We start from the raw sequence: 19,390 nt of genomic DNA, 5'->3' as shown, positions 1-19,390 counted from the left end.
ATGTCACAAAAATTTATCACCTGCAGTAGAATTCTTCAGATAGATTACAAAGCCTGGCCTTAACTACTATTCACTCTTTTCTCTGAAAGAACAGGTTAAGTCACCTCATACCTTTCAAATTAATGCTTACTTTGTGAACATTAAAAAAAAAAAAAACTTTTTTTGTTCCTTGGTTTACCATCATCCTCCCCAACTCACTTTCCTTTAAAAATATTTCCCCTTGCAAATGGCAAGGGTATTATCTTTCATCCCAGACACAACAAGAGGGAGGGAAATGTCAGCCCTGTTCACAGACTTTTTTGACCTGCACCTAACTAAACCCACAGGGAATGCAGACTCAGCTGCCACTTCTGTAACCAGCAAAGTCAGTAAACGTGGCCTCAATAGGACTATGGTCAGGCCTACGATTTATCACTGCAGTGGTCACCCTGGAACAAAGTCCAACTTCAAAGTTATTTTTTTAAACAGATCAAGAAGAGAACATAACTCTCTTTTTTCATTTTACTTATTTAAGAGAGAGTGGGGGGGAGGGAGAGCACAAAGGGAGAGAGAAAGGAGAGGGAGAAGCAGACTCCCCACTAAGCAGGGAGCCCGACACGGGGCTTGATCATGACCTGAACCAAAATCAAAAGTCAGATGCTTAACCAACTGAGCCACCCAGGCACCCCAAGCATAACCCTCTTTTTAAAAATTTTTTCTTCTTAAACATCAGAATTTATAACATATTAACAAGATTATTTCATAAAGTTCTGATTTTCTACTTTAGACAATGTTTCCGTTTACTTACATTTGCTACAAATACTGTGCTTCCAAGTCTTCCAGCCTGTAATGCATGGATAATCTCATTTGGGATGTTAGGATTATTTAGGATACTGGGTGGGATATTAATCATTCCTGGGCCACCTGGTCCCATACCCATCCCACCGGTCGTAGCCATCACCTTTTGCATTGCTCTCCTGGCATGTTCACCATCAGGATCCTAAAACAAGCACAGAAGTGTTACATTTAACTGACCCAGTGACAACTAAAACCATGATCTCACAAAAAGTGATATTCCCAAAACTCCAGAGATTGAGAGGTTGTTTGGAAAGCATGTCTCGAAATCTATAACAAGAAATTCAAATGAACTCAACCATCAGGCTAGGAAGAATTCCAGCCAAAGGAATGGGGAAGAAAGAAACAGCGTAAAATTTAGCTCTCAACTTAACTAAAAAAAGGGGGGGGGGGTTTGATGACAGAATTAGTTGATATAACATAGAACACTTCCAGACGGAAATAAGATCTTCACAGGCTTGGTATAGTTGAATCTAATTTTCAATGGGGTTTTGTAATTTCTGATAACCCCATCAGTGATTTTTTCCAAAAGTTTGAAAACGCAGTTCTAGATCACCGAGGTACTCCGGTCCTTCACGTTATTCAGGCGTTTGACTCGTGTTAAGGTCTGGACAGGTTTGTGAAACTCTGGCATTGACACTAGTCTTGAAACTCTTTGCCCTTTCATGTGTCTCTTCAACATACAGAAACCTTAAACCCTACCATGCTCTCCTCTCTGAGTTCTGAATATACTGATCTTCCTCTAAGAAGTCAAAATAAGTCAGGGAGAAGTCTAATCAACAAACACTTCCCTCTTCCTCAAGGGAGAAAAGATATCTGGTTTGGATTAGATTTGAAAGTAGATTAATGATAAATTCACTTCACAGAAAAAAAAAGTGGGCTGAGTAAGAATAGGGTTCAGGATGGGTAAGACTGTAGGCGTAGATTCCCTTAAGACACATGCGCACACGCATACCCCATGGGCTCAGTCTGAGTACCCCTGAAAAAAACAAGGCAGGCTGCTCTAAGACCAATCACAGATGTTAGGAAGGCAGGCAGCAGTTGCTCAGGATGTGCTCGGCCACTATTCCAAAGTTCTTACAGGAGTGACTACTGAAGCCTGTGACCGACCCTCTTCATTAAAAACAACAGGTTGGTCTGCTCCGTAAAATGTAGCCAAGGACTATTTCTGTCTTTTCCTAATTCCAAACAAGGACAACTCGACAATTATAAATGGTATCCACATTGTTTCAAGAGCTTACTTCTTTGACTTTCAGTGGTCTTCCACTCAGACTATGCTTGTTTAGAACTTCGGCAGCTTTTTTCATGCTTTCTTCCATCTTGAATTCAACAACGCTATGAAGAGTCAAAAGGAAATGAGTGAAACCAGTCCTACAATTTAGAAGGCTCAATTGCCAATAAGTAACTAGACAATACTTACGCACATCCCTTTGAAGGAAGCCACAGACCAGTCAGAAGAGCAAGGAAAGGGGGGAAAAAAGAAAAGAAAAACATAGTAAATATCAATGACAGTTATATAAATTACAAATATGATGTATGTAACAAAGTTAGTTTTTAAATTAACCCTTCTAAGGGGAAGCTCACAGGAATGTCTTGCCTAGCCTTCCTTATTAAAAGCTGGGCTCCTTATTATCTCCTCTGCCTGCGCATTACCAGCATTGCACTATAGTTACTGAAGTTATAATAAGCAGACCTAAATTCAGGTTCTCCAAGAAATCACACAAACTTTAGATCTGCTTCTCTCTGTACTCAAGTCAATTCCTTATCATACTCCTCCTAAATCCATCCCTTCCATAAATTAAAGCTCATCCTTTGATTATTCTAAGCCATTCTATTGCACAACAAAATAATTTATTTTCTCTTTAAACTAGGCCAATTTTAAACGTTCAGGTTTTGGTATTTGTTTTACAATTTACTGGCACAAAGGCGACTTTGCGGAATCTTTGGTTCACACAACTTTCAAATTCAGCAAACAACCAAGAGTAACATTTTCTAGACAAGAACACACGTTTTACATTAATATACCACCGCTAAAATTCCATGCATAATTCACACACAGCCAATTCCTCTGTTAACAAAGAGACAATGCTGCTATTGGTCCCCAGTTATCCAAATTGGGCATCCAAACAGAATACCAAAAAGCTCTTTGGCCAGCCATTTGGAAAAGCGGGACTCCCATTTGCAAATCCCCTCCCACCCCACTCAAATGTTTGGCAAAATCAAACATAGCTACTGTAACATGAGCACTCACTGCCTTCCTGATTTCATTCGATTCCACGCCACCATACAGTTACATTTTTCAAGTAGTAAATCCACAGAAGAAATTCTCTCAGACACTTACCCTTGACTTTCCTTCAGCGTCCATTAAGAGCTCCACGTATGTTACCTCACCAACTACAAATCAGTTTCCAGACGACACATAAACCAAGGGAGAAAAGCCAAGAAAACAATGGGAATTTAGAACAATCATCAGCAACCTTGTATGGAGCCTCTGCCTTATAAGAAAGCCCAGAAACACTCCATATTCTCTAAACCACCAAACTAGGCATTACAGGTGTGCAGTAAAAGTAGGTGAGACTCGTTAACAATTATGTCCTTGATTTTCCTCCCACCACAAACAAACTATTTCCACAGATTTCCATATCAATTTCCCTGTCTGGAATACTCACTCATGACTAGAGGCAATCCAAATCTATAGGAAAGAAGTCTGCGTGCTTCACTTTTTTGGGGAAGGGAGGCAAACAGTTTTACACAATACACTCTCACAGGTGAAAGCAGGTCAACAGCGCACAAGCTGCAATGCCACTGAACTGAGCTCAAATGCTAACTACAAGAACGTGCAAGTGTGTATATGCTCAAGGGCACACACACGGTGTGGCCGGCCACATAGGTGCAACCTGTGCAATCGCACAAGGCCCTGCACTCAGGAGGGCCGCGCGCTTAGTTTAATGCTCTGATGTTAATCTTGAAATTCTTAATATTTTAACAAGAGGCCTCCTGTTTTCATTTTGCACAGGGCCCCACAAAATCTGCAGCTGGTCCTGCACATGGCACTAGGCTCCAGAATTGTCAGAAGTAGGATGTTCGAGTATCCGATCACAAACCAGAGCAGCATCTGGATTCTCTTCAGTGAATTAAGCCAGGCTTTATTCTTCCTGCTTTCTCAACCTTCCCATTGAAAGACACAGATAAACGAAAAATTGAGAGCTCAGTTTGCAACTAAACAAGCTCAGAAGACTCCCGTGATTCTGAACTACACAAAGGGAGGCAGAAAACAAAGCATTTCAAAAGATTCCGCAGATTTTCCTCAAGGTTTGGATTGCCAATTCATGACCACCATGACCAGATGTTAGAACCCATCAGGAAGACAACCACCAAAATGGCTGCTGAACTTGAAGATGGCACGAGAACAGAAATTTAAAATTGGAGAAAACAATCTCTTAAGCAGGCTCTCCAAAGTCAAGAAAGTGCTTTTGTCCTCAGGAATATCTTTTTTTTTTTTTTAAAGGGGGGGGAATATTTTTATGATAGTAAAAGCCTTCTCCAGCTCTGTGATCAAGTTTGCGTTAACAGTACAAGGGTAAAAGTACCGGCCTCAGCAAGTCCTGCCTATGCTAATTCCTTTGCTCAAAGGATACTCAAATTATAAGGATTTTAAAATAATAGCAAAGAAAGATTTAAATAGAAGATAAAATTACTTTTAAAATAAACGATTTGAAGGGCAAATTTATTAGTAATATATTTGCATAGCAGTTAACAACAAGAAGGCCAAGTGTTCAAAGTCACCTCCCCTTGTCCTTTCTTGGAATGTTAGAGAACCAAACCAGCACTTTGCACAACAGGAAGGAGAAAGAATCAGTGCAAAGAAATGAAGAAATAGGGACTGGTATAATTTAACTTTCGGAGTATGCACTCCAGTGGGGCAAACTGAAAATGATCCCAGCCAAGGTACAAACAATTTGGCTTTATTTTACCCTTACAAAAGTAAAGCAATTCCAAAAAAGGTGTGGCCATTCCCGAGGCCGTGTTTTCAAAAAGCCATTCATTTCAACAGCAGCAGCCATTTGAGGACCAACAGCCTTATCTCCACTTTGATAAAAATGCCAAATAGTGTCAAGACAGTGAAGAAACCTCAAATTTATTTTCTACAAGCTTTAACTACCATCTAGTAACCTTAAAAATAAATCACAATATCTAACTCAAGACAACTGCAACTATGTTGTTGGAATTCAAATACTGTTGCATTTGGTAAGTTTCTAGTCTGTGTCCATAAAGACACTTTATCAAAAAGCTGTCACTGCAACCTAGAAACCAAGCAAGTCCAAACCAAACTTTTTTTCCAAAAAGCTAGGTTTAAAATTTAGGACTTTTTCCATGTAAACATTCTAGTGATGGCATACATCCAACTTCAATCCTTAAGCACCAAAACTTTGCTTAAAATATCCTTTTTTGTTTTTCCCCAAATGGTATAGTTTAGTAAAAAAAAAAAAAAAAAAAAAATTACATTAAAAAAAACCCTCCATCCTATCAGTTTAGCCAGAGGTTAGGCAGCCGCTGTGGCTCCAGCATTAGTGTTGTTCCGAAGGGAGCATCAATAATAAACCACGTCCCTCATACATTCCCAACCTCTACCCTGAGAGTCCGCATCAATTCAAAGATGTAAGCAAATCAGGATTACAGGATCTGCAAGAGGTGCTAGTTCATACTTCCCTATAGGAAGATGATAGTAGACCACCTCTCTTTTAGTTCTACAATATTAAAACAAAGACCTGTTTAGTGTAGTCAGTACAACTAGCAACAAAACATTGAAGGTAAAATTTGCCACCTATGCACAGTCTGGTCACATCCAAAGAAATGAAGTTTAAAAGAGCAAACCAACCAGAGCAGATGAGTTAGGACTGAGAGGCAGAGTTAATAAATTGGCAGCTGCAACAGTCTTGCCCAAATGGAACTCGCAGGTTATTGATGGAAAACACTGTTGCTCCTCTCGCTTCCTGAACATGGATGGGATCCATGGAATCCCAAAAGGAGGTGCTAGGAAATTCTACTGCAGCTTTAAATATCAAAACATCTAAATGAAAAAGCTAAGACTGAAACATCTAATGCCCAATGTTTTCACCTACCTTTATTTTAAAATGCTTCAACAAATCACCTGTAACCAACTTTTACGTGATAAAAACATTGCCTCAAGCATAAAACACATCAAGAGGATAAGCAGAATGAACAAGCAACCCAAAAAGAAGTCAGGCACACCTGCACATATTTTTATCAAACAGTACTCATGTCTGTATTCTCATTTACTTTGAAATGGACCAAAAAAGGGGGGGGGGGAGGACAGAGGCCAAAGCTTCACTGAAGAGAATTCGTATGTGAAAAGGCCTGTAATTTAAAGGCGAGGGTGGAAGGGGAAGGCTCCAAAGAGCAGGCACATTATCAAACACACTCACCCCTCAGGTGGCCACTCTTAAAGAGAACAGATGCATAGTTTAATTTGGAAAGCTTGTGCCTTTAACATACAGACAACTTGAAACCTGGCAAAATAATTATTCTACAGAAGGACAACTTGATTTATGGACGAGTTAGAAAATTATTGAGCCCATTCTTGCTCCTTCTTCCACAAGCAAAAGATCACTACTTGGGGCACCTGGGTGGCTCTGTCGGGTAAGCATCTGCCTTCAGCTCAGGTCATGATCCCAGGGTCCTGGGATCAAGTCCTGCATCGGGGCTCTCTGCTCAGCAAGGAGCCTGCTTCTCCCTCACACTCTCCCTCTGTGCTTTCTAATTAAAAAAAAAAAAAAAATCTTAAAAAAAAAAAGAGATCACTATTTCTCTAACTGAACCAAAAACTGGCAAACATAAAGTGAAGGCAGGCTACACTGTCGGGCTTCAACCCAATTTGCCCACAGACACAAATGCATTCACGTAACAGGTCTTCACAAAAAGGTTGAATTTCCCCAAAAAAGGGAAATACGAAGGAACAAATAGACTGGATATGGATTTTTACTTAAATTGAAAATAAAGTTTGGCTTCATAAAACCCACAATGTAGGTTGTCTTCAAGAGCCAACAGAGACTCTTGGACTATGTTTGCCCTCTGGGCCTCAGTTTTCAGTCAGCTGGAATTTGAAATTTACTTAAAACAATCCATCAGGAGCACCTGGGTGGCTCCAGACAGTTAAGTATCCAACTCTTGATTTTGGCTAAGGTCACGATCTCAGGGTCGTGGGACCAGGCCCCACATTAGTATTCCATACTCAGCATGTGTAGTCCACTTGAGATTCTCTCTCCCACTGTCTCTGCCCCAGCGAGTGCACTCTCTCGTGCGTTCTCTCTCAAAATAAATATATCTTAAAAAAAAGGCAATCCATTAAATGAAGACAGAGGATTAAGTGCTTAAAGAAATCTTTGCTTACATAAGTTAAACTGTTGGTAAACTTGGGATTGATTGAGAGTAAACTGCATCAATGACGTTCTCTTATTCCTCAAACTGTGCTCCATGTTTACTCACTGCAGGTCCAGCTCAGGCCTGTCTCTTTACCAATGCCCCACCTCGATGGTGCCAACTCCCTGGTTAGGCCAGGAGAACAAGCAGCCCAATAACGAGCTTTCTTCATCCACACAGGACTTTGCAGTAATGTAGCACAACACTATTTAAGTTTAAAATTCCCAAGGTCACCTTTTTCACCCAGTCCTTATGGTCAAACACTTTTCATGTGATCCCAATCTGTCCCCAGTGATGAAAATCAGGTAGGTTGTGAGACTGTGAAAACATCTGCAAACTTATGTGATAATCTCCGATTCTGATCTCCTATTACACTGGCTCTCAATTTTTTTTTCAACTCAGCAACTCTTTGGTGTTCATAGAAGCCATTCTGTTCCATGTACTATCGCCATTAAAAAATCAGCATGATCAAAAGGACAACAGAAACCTCTCCTTTGTTCCATATCAGGACACTTAGAGCAGAAAACTGGGAAAGTTCACCAGGCGATTCTACAGGCTGTGAAAACTGTTTAATCCACATCCCGGGGCGGGGGGGGGGGGGCAAAAAAAAAAAAAAAAAAAAGGGCAGCCTGGCTCAGAACAAAGCAAAGCTCAATACATTTTCTCTTTAAATTCAGCAATGCTGATTTCATGATAGTGCCACCAAACAGCTGGGCACCAAACAAGCTTTGGGACCCCATCCAGGGGAAAAAGCAAAGTGACCAATTCACATAATACATGTATCATTAATAGGATCTCCTGGAATGTTGCTAAATCAAATTTAAGACGGAGATATACACTTGGTGGCCAAGAAGGGGGAAGATCAGGAATTAGGGAGGGGTGCATGAGGCATCTCAGGCATGATTAGCCTTCGAAGAGCTCCTGTCTTGCCACTTCAAAGTTACTAGTCCACTTCTGAGAGGCGGCAGTTAGACAGTGTGGCAGTGACAGGACATTTTCCAGACCTTTAAGTTGAAGATAACTAATTCTAGCTTATTCTGTTGGTTTCCTGAAACAACAACACTCTTAAAATGCAGAGCAGTAAAGAGTGGCAGAGTTGTAATAAGCCAGGTCTCCACAGCTGGCCCACTCTGGAGGTGACCTCGAGACTGATGCTTTTAGGGTGTTAAGTAACCCTAGCTTCAGTAACAAGTCTTCAAAAAACGAAACCTTACTCGCAACAGGTTTCAAGTCAATACTTCAGATTTCAAATAACCACCTAAACATACTATCAGTATGCCAAGACATGAATAAAAACGCAATTTTAAACCTCATAATAAAAATAACATTTTTGAGACCTAGATATGTGAACAGTACATTTCTTCAGACCTCACATGCTGAACAGAAGCATTACCATAAAAAAATTATCTTCCTCTTATGAAACCCTTTCACCCACAATACAATTTAAACAGAAAAATAATTAATTTAACCTATACAGGGGAGCTCTAAACAAGAACATTTTAAGATTAGTTTAAAATAACTTATTTACTGCACACCTGTAATTCTAAATTACACCACCAAAAAAATACACTGAAAGGGCTGAGCCAGGGCATTCGTAGCAGTATGCCAGGGGAATATGAGAACCAGTTTGGAAGTATCCAAATAAACTACCAGGCTGGCCCCACACTTAATACAGTGCAAAATAGGAAATTGAGGTGAACTGCTTCTACATCCAGAAACGTCATGGCTGCTGCTGCTACCAGCTTTAAGGCTTCCAAAACTGAATTACTGAATGGTAAAGCAGTAAAAATGTCACCTACTTTATCCATCATGTCCCAAAACTGGTTCACACACTCCTAAAAATAAAAAAATAATTTGGCCTGCAATCTCTTACAAAATTCTAACAATTGCGTTTTCAAAGCCACATTCCTGGTTCTTGGAACTACTATACCTTATTATCAATGGAAGTATCAATTCAGCGGTTCAACCAAATCACGAGAACACAAATTTGGGGGTTATTCCAAAAACTAATTCGAATGAGACCCAACTGTACTGTACAGAAATTCTAAGCTTGTTATTGAAGCAGCAGTCCCAAAAACCAAGAACACTGCATCTGGGATGCCACGTGACACGCCCTTCAGACAAAAAGAAGAAACTTCACTCTTGCCCTAGGAGCATTGGCAGGAATGATTTGGCTGATCAAGGCAGGAAAACAAATCTCACACCGAACGTTTTTCCATCCATGTTATCTGGAGAACTACTACATGGGAGCAGCCTACATGAATGTACAGAGAAGTTCACGGTGCCTAGTGCTTCTGTCATGTCATGGTCAAATTAAGTGATGGGACAATGATGGCAGTGGGCCAGTCATAATTTCAAAACCCAATGCTGGGAGCACCAGTACACATACCAAAATGGCCTATCCAAGTGGCATCTCTGCCACTGAAATGTTAATCATTTGACAATTCAAGCTTGAATCTCTTTTCATTATGAATGCTCCAGAAAACCAATACCTTTCAGTCCTTCAAAAAGACTCCATTTAAGGGTAATTTGATTCTAGGTTTCCCTTGGGGGAGACCTCAAGGCATCAGACACATTGTTCTCTATCAATAGTTTTGTCTAAACCAGGGCTGAGCAATCTCTTTAGCCCTGAGTGCCACCAGCAGGGCCAAGAATCAGAAAAGAAAGACAAAAGCACAGAGCGAGAATGTGGGAGGAAAGAGGATACATATGGTGTGCACAGAGGGTAAGGCAGAGGACCGTGGGGACAACCAGCCTCCTAGGACCTCCTGGTGGCAGCAGCGCTTCAGTTGCTTCCCCTGCCCTAGGCCAGAATCTGGACGCTGGGCGCTACTAAAGTGCACCTGAAAGCACAGCATTATGTAGCAGATGCCTTATTTTGAGCTCTCTAATTGCCAATCTAACCCCAGTTTCTTCCCAGGGTGGGAAAAGCCTAACAGTTTAAATAACAAGCTAATGTTTTAGAATTTAGAATCTAAGCAGCACAAGTTCCAACTACCAAATTTTGATCCCAGGAAGACATCCACGAAATTTAAACAAACTACCTTCCCTCCAGAATTAAAAAGCTTAAAAAAATTTTTTAAAGAAAAGGAAAAACCTCTCCCACCTAGTATGAAGAAATCAAAAAATTTCCTCAACACAAAGAGGCTCCCCTCAAGCTTAATCAAAGCCCTATTAACCATATTAAGCCAGTAAAATCATTTGCAGGCCAAAGGACCATACAAACCACCCTGTTTGACACACAGGTGCATGACCACACAAAAAAGGAGGGTGGGTAAAGCGGCTTAACTCTCAAGCCTGGACAGAATACATGCTCTACCCAGATCAACTTCCACTGACAAAAAAATAACCAAGGAATTAGCCACAGAAAAGATGACACATCAACCTTCTTACCCTACTCGACCACCAGTACCATTACCTTTTTCTTTAACCAGGTCTTTAAGTGACTGCCATTTCACATCAAAAGGTATGTTTGTAATGAAGGCTCTGTATCTTTTAGTTGGATTGGCATATGGCTCAAAGCGATTGCCTCCTCTTTTTATGTTTTTCTCCTTCCTCTTCTCATTCTGAGTAGGTCGCTCTCCTTCACTGAATTCGAAGGGAAAAAAAGGGTCCATACGTTAGCACAATATGAAAGACAGTATTTGATTTGCCAGGTTTACAATTCCACACAGTTACATCTAACACAAGACTAATATTGACTTTGATCTGACACATTCAAACTTAAGTGCTCGTAGAACAGAAAGGTACAGTAGTGCCCTCCTTAAAACCCACCTATCAAGAAGCCATTCCCAAGAAACTGTGCTCTCCTATGCCTTCATACATTCCTAGGAGCTTTAACAGATGGGAGCAAGAGGCCAACTCCCTGGCCAAGGTGCTTCGATTTCATGCCAGAAACAGGAAAAGAGAAGGGAAGATTTGCAAGACTTCATGGAATAGAAATGAGCTGGTGCACATAGGCCCAATCAACTTTAACTTCATGAAGAAAACTATCTTTTTGTTGTGGGGGAAAAATTTTTTTTTTAAGTAGGAATATAAAATGGTGCAGCCACTAGAGAAAATTTTGGCAGTCATTCAAAAAGTTAAAACACATAATTACCATATGACCCAACAATTCCACTCCTGGGTACAGATCCAAAAGAAGTGAAAGGAAGGAGCAGATACTTGTACACCAAATAGCAGCATTATTCATAATAGCCAAGAGGTGGAAACAACCCAAGTGTCCACCAACAGATGAATGGAATAAACAAAATGTGGTATAGCCATACAACGGAATATTATTCAGCCATAAAAGGCATGAAATGCTGATAGATGCTGCAACACGGATGAAGTCTGAAAACATTATGCTAAGCAAAATAAGCCAGGCATAGAGACAGAAGAGAGGTTACCAGAAGCTGCGGGGAGGTGGCAATGGGGAGTTACTGTTTCATGGATGAGAGTTTCTGTTTGGGATGATAAAGTTCTGAAAATGGATAGTGGTATAATGCACAACATAGCACTGAATGCCACTATACACTTAAAATGGTTAAAATGACAAATTTTACATATATTTCACAATTAAAAAAAATTTTTTTTTAACCGGAAAAAAGCCATTTTCTATACAACCCTACGAAAACCGAAGTCTGAGCAACCCAGGTAGGTAAAAGACAATAGAGGAAAAGATGCCACCTTCAGCAAAGGGTGAATGCTTTTTTGGCATGGCTTTTCCTATATTCTTTACCTTTGTGTGTCAGGCATCTCCACACTGTTAACACTTCATTTCTAAACTCTACAGATACAAATTCGGCTTAGATTAGGACATGACATAAGTTTCAGAAGAAAAGCAAACTTCCAAAAGCACGGAACCAGGTATCAGGCTGGAAGCCTAGGCCACAGCAAAGAGAAACAGACCGGTGTGTGCCAGGGTGCCATGCATTGGCCAAGTGAAGCTACTCCATGAGCTGCCCACTCATATTTCAAATATCAGCCCCGGTGACCACAGGCAGACACCTGTTGAGAGGTGACCATGAACAACTGGGATCCAGCAGACAGGAAGTTCCTCTACTTCCTGTACTGTGTCCCGCACTTTCTGCTTACCAAGCCCTATGCTTTCCACCAGTGAAAATCCAGCAACTCTCAAACCACAGGGTCTAGCAGAGACTTTGTGATCCATGACAAAAATGGAAAAAACAAAAAGCCAAGATTATGGTATTAATGATTTATAAACCTACCTTTATTTAATTAAAGGGCTGATATTTATTCTAGGATATGTCTTCCTTGTGTGGAAGACATAATGCCCAAATACAAGAGGACTTTGTTCTTGTAACATACTTACTTGGAATTAAAAAAATAATTTTAAGTAAGCTATACACCTAATGTGGGGCTTTACCTCATGACCCTGAGATCAAGAGTCACATGCTCTACCAACTGAGTCAGCCAGCCACTCCACTTAGAAAATTTTAGCAACTTTTTGAAGCCCCAAAGTTGTTTTCTTTTTTTTCCCTGCTGGTTCCTCCTATCCAAACACAAGGGTGCCAAGAGGTAACCCAGTGAAGGTATCCTCCTCAGCAAAAGGAAAGCAGTTTCCTCCATGATTTCAAATATACCAACAGGCAATAAATAGACTTCCTTCACAGAGGCTAGCAGATATGGAGGGGTATAGCCACTCTAATCCGCAAAATTCCTAGAATTCTACTGTCTACCCCAAGTTAATAACAGATCCTCCAGAAGCTGACTGCATACCACCACAAGCAGATCTCAAAGGAAACCCTCAACCATCACAGAGGCCACCTGTCTACTCCATATGAAAGTCCTACACCAGTCTGCCAAACAGTGTATTTGCCAATGTGTCTCTTGCTCCTGGCAGATAAGAAGGCAAATGTTAGTAAAAATTCATAAAATGTAGAGCACCATTCATAGACCTCCAGACAGGGTCTGCGGATAAAAACGTATTTTAATATAACTGGTTTCTTTTGAAACCCACCCACTCTATAATTTACATTAAAAAACATTATTCTGACACAAGGTCCATGACACAGTAATAGTTCCAGTCTGTGTTTTCACAGACCTGCTTAGCTCATCTGTTACAAAATGCATAAACTAATTACAGTCAAAGCAGGTAACAAAGTGTCCAGCCCATATTCTGCAGATGATTATGGCTAAGAATAGGCTAGCTACCCGGTCGAACCACAGAAGCTGGGTATTTGGTTTGGGGTTAATCCACATCACATGGCTCACCATCAAGAAAGCAGCTCACATGGATTATGTCCAAGATGTGAGCACAGCACTCTACCCAAATCCTTCTCTGGCTAATCATTTCCACTGAGAAGTTTCATCCTAAGTAAATGGGTTTAGAACTATCTCATCACTTTAAAAATTGACATTTTCATAAATCCAATGATCACCAGCAACCCTTTTTTTATTTTTTAAGTAATCTCTATGCCCAACGTGGGGCTTGAACTCACAACCCTGAGATCAAGAATCACATGCTCTACCAACTGAGCCAGCCAGGGCCCCCTTCTAAAATTTTATTTTTTCTTAAATAATCTCTACACCATCAACCCTTCTTAAAAGAATTGTAGACCACCCTCAAAGAAATCTCACTCAAGGTACATATTCAGGTATAGCTAATGTGAGAGTTTTAAGAGTGGTATCCTGAAAAGTTCATTTTTTTAAAATGTCCAATCCCATTTTTTCACTTATCTTCAGGATAAAATTAGGGGAGTAGTCTTCTCCAGCCCTAAGACATTTGTAAACACTTAACTCCAAAAACTTTTTAGAAATACGTTTTTATAAATGGATTATATTTTGACAACACTGACAAAATTGCTTAATCCCAAATACCCCAAATTTATAGACATTAAAAATGTTAAACACACATCTACCATATGACCCAATCGTCCACAGCCAATACTTTTCCAAGAGAAAGTAAAGCATACATCCATATAAAAATTTGTACCTAAGTGTTCACAGCAACACTATCTGTAATGTCCCAAAACCGGAAATTATCTAACAGGTAAATGAAAAACCAAACTGTAGTAGATCCATAAATTGAAATACCACTCAGCAACAAAAAGTAATGAACTACATGCAACAAGAAACACTCGAAGAAACCAAAGGGTTACAATACAGTATGATTCCATCATATAAAATTTTATATTTGAGAAAATCTAATCTGGCAAACTAATCCATAGCAGGGTTTCTCAACCTCAGCACCACTGACATTCTGGGACAAAAGTTCTGTTATGTGGGGCTGCCACCTGCATCCCTGACCTCTACCCAAGAGATCTCAGCAGCAACCCAATCCCTCAGTCTTGAATGTAAAAATCAAAAATATCTTCAAGACGCTTCCAAATGTCCCCTGGACAGAAATGTTGCCTGGGAGTGGAGAAAGGGAGGACTGAGATTACAGAGGTGAGAAAAAAACTGCTGGGGGTCATGGATTTATTTATTACCTTGACTCAGTGAGGGATTCATAACACTGACACTTATGCTGCACATTTCTAAGATGTGCAGGCTGTGCCAATAATACAATATAATTAAGTTTCTACTTATGTTTGTTAAATTTCAAATCTAACTCCAGTAACTTACTTGTAACTCCAACACAAAGTATCAAATATGGAATCTTTCAAAGAAATGGAAACCACCATAGGAGACCTACTTAGGCCAGCTAAATGTCTTACTAATATTCTCCTTGCTAACTGGCTCTCAATTCCCAACTGCCAATGAACGTTGTCTATTCTTGCACCCAATCATCCACCTTACGGTCTAAATAGACCCAATATAAATAAAATCTTTTTCTAACATTCTATCAACCTATTTCACGATACATCAAAAAACAAGCCTACGATATCTGTTAAGTACCTTCCGAGTCATGAAAATGAAGTATGTCTGATACGGCTTGGGAACCGTTTCACTCACTGACTGCTGTATTCTTTGAGAATTACCATTTTTCATGTCACTGCTCCACCAAACGAGAATTATACTGTACCTAAACACCGCAACTAAAAAGACAGTGCCTGCTCCACAAAACACTGCTCCATTTGCCGAATTCCTACTCTCTCTTACGCTTCACAGCATTCAATACCCTCATTACTTTCAGTTTTTCAGAGTGTAGTTTGAAGTGGCAACTCCAACACCCTGAAATCCTGATCACATCTCCTGAGGGAAAAGACTCCTCCTCCCCCCACAAGCCCCTTGAGAATCATCCCTTATGTTAGGGCCTGAGCTCCTCTAATAAATTTAGTGCACAGAGCACTACTCATAGCACTATTCTAGCTCCAGATCCACCTCTCAACTATCCTTGCAACTCAAGCTCTCTACCTGTTTCTTTACCAGCAAAACCAGCATAACCTGTATCCACAGAGGCCACAGGGATGCTGTGAGAATCAACAAACAACCTAACAAAAAGCAGCTTGGTAAATGTCCAGTACAATATCCAAAGGAGCAGCATTACAGGTGACTAAGCACCACACATCTAGGTCTGAACCACAACTTATTACCATTATTACATCCACAGGTTTAAAGAAGATTTGGCACACAATAACTGTCGCACTGAACTATTTCTGTACCAGTAATTTTCTTGAGAGGGACTGATTCACTCCTAGCCTTCTACCGTTACATAGTGATTAAAACAAGCCCACCAGGGTGGTGGCTGAGGATGCCTAGGCACTGTACGCATTACAGACTACCCAAAGGAGCGATTCAGCTTTCAACTCCATGACTGTAAAACATGATCATGGGAGAGTCCATCTGAGAACCCCAAAAAGAAACAGTCTATTCTTTGCAGACTAGTATCTCTTTGCCTAGCCATGAATAAAACCAAAGGGAAAGTCAGGAGCTGGCAGCATGCATTCAAATAACCCAGAACTCCCTCTAAAGTTGAGCTCACAATCTAATGTGCCTCAAAAAATCCTTTTTATCAAGTATACAGTCACTTTTTAAAGTACAGCAAATACTCAAATCATTGCAAAGCAGAGAATGTGGTTTAAATAAAACACTTTCAATACTGTGTTTAGAGAGGTTACCAGGGTAGTACTGTGGAAGCAAATAGGGCCTTGGAGTCTAGATGGTCATCCCTAGTCTCTGGGTCAATTTCCTTAACCGGAATTTTCTCAATTGCTTAAAAAAAATTTTTTTCTCAGTTCTAAAAAGAGTTATCACAATGTTACCTCCCTGGCAATCTATACTAGGTATAATTTTTTATTTTTAAATAATCTCCATCTCTCAATTTTCTGATTCAGCCACAAGATTTAGAAAAGGAATAGGTTAAGTCACTGATTTTAAATATATGGTACAACCTTAAGAGGGAGGGGGGACGGACACACACCTAAACCCTTATAGTCCTCTAAAATAAACACTTCTTCCCTGACTAAATATACTCTTAACTCTGAATCTTGATTGCCTTTAGATGGAAGATTTCTCATCAAAATAAAACAAATCCTCCTCCCACACCCAGAAGAAAAGGAACTGAAAAATAAGCTTTCCTATCTGGGGTCCCCAATCAAGCTTGCTTGCTCACTGCCTTTTTGGTTTACAGCACACTCCACTCCTGGTACAGACAGGTCAGAAGAACGAAGTTTCACTCAATTCTCATCCTTCAAAGGCTTTCAAGATAAAAATCTAGATTCCTTAGCCTGGAATTCATTGCCCACCAGCTGGCCCCCAGTGTTTTAGCAAAAAAAGTGCCACAGTAGCATCAATTTTTTACAAATGTGCAAAGCATACACCCAAATCCCTAGTCTTTGGACACTCTCCTCTCAGCCTCTCCCCAATCATCATCTTTCATCCCTCTCCAACCAAAGATACACCTCCCTGACCCCAACACGTTAGGTTGGAGGGAGGGTGGCCCCTGCAAGCTCCCCACCAGGTAACTCCTTTTACTTCTATCACAGCCTAATTAGCCTACTACAGAAATGTAAAGTGCTTCCTCCTCTGGGCAAGGGCTTTATTCTAAAGAGCTCTGTTTCAAGAGCTTCCACATACGAAAGAAAAGAAAAAAGAAGGAAGGAAGAAAAGGAAAGAAAAGATTTCCAGAGGCCCTACAAAATAGATCTGTTGCTACCTCTCCAAAATATCCACGATTAAGCAGTCCTAGACTCTGGGTTCATTCCAACAAGGGCTGTTTTATCTCTAAAACTTTCAGGTTCTTCCTAATAGTCCACATGTTAAATCAATCAGCCACAAAATTACTACTTGAAAATGAACAGAGGAAAATGGGAAATTTGAAAAATGTACCCCAGCTGCTATAACCTATAACCAAACTTCTCACCTAACAGTTCTATCAGCATTTCATCCTGTGATAAATGCTTTGAAAGGGAAAAAAAAAACAAATGAATCTTAAATGCCTCCAAATATGGTCCTTAGAAATCCTACTAGACTCCCCAAAAGATGATGAAAAAAGTCCAAATGAGCACATCTCTTTCCAGTTTTCAATAACAAAGTGCTGGGAATACTTCCAGGATGCCTTTCTGTTTTCTCAGGACCAGTAACCACGGTATTTTGTTCCTCCCCACCTAAGGAGAGAAAATTTAACAAAGCCAGTATTTATTGAATGCTCATTCACATAAAGCCAATTTAACTGCACTCACTTTCAATCTCCACAAACTATGCACATTAAAAAATTTGTGGGAAGGCAAATTCGTAAGAGACAAACCTGTAACAGAGGAAACCAGCAGCTGAGGAATGAGGGAGAATAAATTCCTGTGTAATCGCTCCAGTTTGGGAAGGTGATAAAAGTTCTGGACGTGAACAGGGGATGATAGTAGCACAACACTGTGAATGCGCTTAATGTCATTGAATCGCACACTCAAAAATGGTTAAAACTGTAAGTCGTAGCTTATGTATGTTACCACAATTTTTTAAAAATTTGTAGGAAATCAAATACGCGCCCAGAACTCCCCTCTCCTCCCAGCTGTTGGTTGTAGCCTCAACGTCTCTCCGCGTCTTTCAAGTGACTGCTATCAGAATGGCTGAGTTTCACGGGGACACAAGATGATGCGTTAAAGCTTTAATTAAACTTGAAAAACCAAGAACCCCAAGACAGAGCCCCAAGCTGGACTAGAATAGGTGACGAAGTTCGCAAGTCGGCGAGGCCGCCTAAGGAGGGAAAAATCTTCCCCTGGAACACGGAAGGGGAGCTTTCTCCACCCCACCCCCCCTTTGTTTGCTTGTTTCTAAGGGTGAACACTGAGCCGCAGATCCGAACTCTCTACAATTACGTACTGCGCACCTGGGAGGAGCGAGGGACGCCGCGAGGGATTCGAGCCGGGGCCAGAGCGTAGGGCTAGCGGCGGTTCCGACCGAGGCACTCCCCGCGAGGCGGGGGAAGGAGCAAAGGGAGAGGAGGCGCCCCGAACCGGCCTCGCGGTCCCTGCCGAAACCTACCCGCCTGCCTCGGCTGCCGTTTACCGGGGCTCAGCGCGCGCGAACGTCTGCGCGCGCACTCTCTCCCCTCCCCCCACTTTACGGATCGCGAAACTGAGACCCCGGGCGGTAGGGGATGGGGGTTGTGAAACCACTCAACCCAAGGTCACCCGACAGGCTAGCGGGCGGCGGACTCGGCGACTCCCCGGCTCCCGGGCCCGCGCCATCATCCCCGTGCGCCGGGGCCCGGCCTCAGGCCTCGGCGTCGGGCCCGGCCTGCAGGCGCCGGCGGGGCGGAAGTCCGCGGCCTGGGAGGAGGGGGCGATCCTTGAGGCGCTCACGGGGCCACTCGGCTTCACTCCTCACGGCTTTGGCCGCCCCCACCCTCGGCAGGACCGGCGGGGAAGGCCCAGGCCGAGGCCGCGCCGGTGGGAGGCCGCCAACAGACCTAACGGAGCCGCAGGCAGCCGCCGTGAAGGTGCCCGGCCCGGGACAAGGAGCCGTGTAATACTCACCCCTTCGGGCCCGGAGCCCCGTTGCCGCTTGGCACGCCGGGCGCGCCGCTCTCCTCCTCCATTTTGGTCTCCGTCGTCGCCACCTCGGCCGCCGCTTCGACCCCTGCCGCCATTTTCTCCGCGTCTGGGCTTTGTGTGAGGGAGCGGGATGCAAGCCGCTGCGCCTGCGCGCTCACGTGATTCGGCGCGACCAGTAACGCCTGCGCGCGCCGCGGCCCGCTCCCGCCTCGTCCCCTCCGGCCACGGGCCACGCCTCT

General features: G+C 41.9%; 1 protein-coding gene across 7 annotated transcripts in view; it reads right to left on the bottom strand.

The window, feature by feature from the left end:
• The window catches only part of HNRNPM (heterogeneous nuclear ribonucleoprotein M), a 39,051-nt gene extending 19,763 nt beyond the window's left edge, over positions 1 to 19,288 (bottom strand). For 3 of the 7 annotated variants that reach the window (XM_088017686.1, XM_088017681.1, XM_088017688.1), the window contains exons 1-2: positions 2,076 to 2,190; positions 788 to 979 (exon numbers count right to left, since the gene is read on the bottom strand). In XM_088017686.1, the coding sequence (XP_087873812.1) occupies positions 788 to 979; positions 2,076 to 2,153 (270 nt within the window). In that variant the 5' untranslated portion in view covers positions 2,154 to 2,190. Of the gene's footprint in view, positions 1 to 787; positions 980 to 2,075; positions 2,191 to 2,254; positions 2,263 to 3,175; positions 3,229 to 10,693; positions 10,864 to 19,133 lie in introns of those variants that run through there. The other 4 variants (XM_028093162.2, XM_028093156.2, XM_028093158.2 and 1 more) reach the window with 4 other exon arrangements.
• Positions 19,289 to 19,390: the final 102 nt, after the last annotated feature.

This window comes from Eumetopias jubatus, unplaced genomic scaffold (genome assembly GCF_037043125.1).
Source record: "Eumetopias jubatus isolate StellerSeaLion01/CBP00866 unplaced genomic scaffold, mEumJub1_p1.0 scaffold_1, whole genome shotgun sequence".
NCBI classification, from domain to species: domain Eukaryota; kingdom Metazoa; phylum Chordata; class Mammalia; order Carnivora; family Otariidae; genus Eumetopias; species Eumetopias jubatus.
The sequence above is the reverse complement of the archived record's forward strand: the minus strand, read 5'-3'. Positions and strand labels throughout refer to the sequence as shown.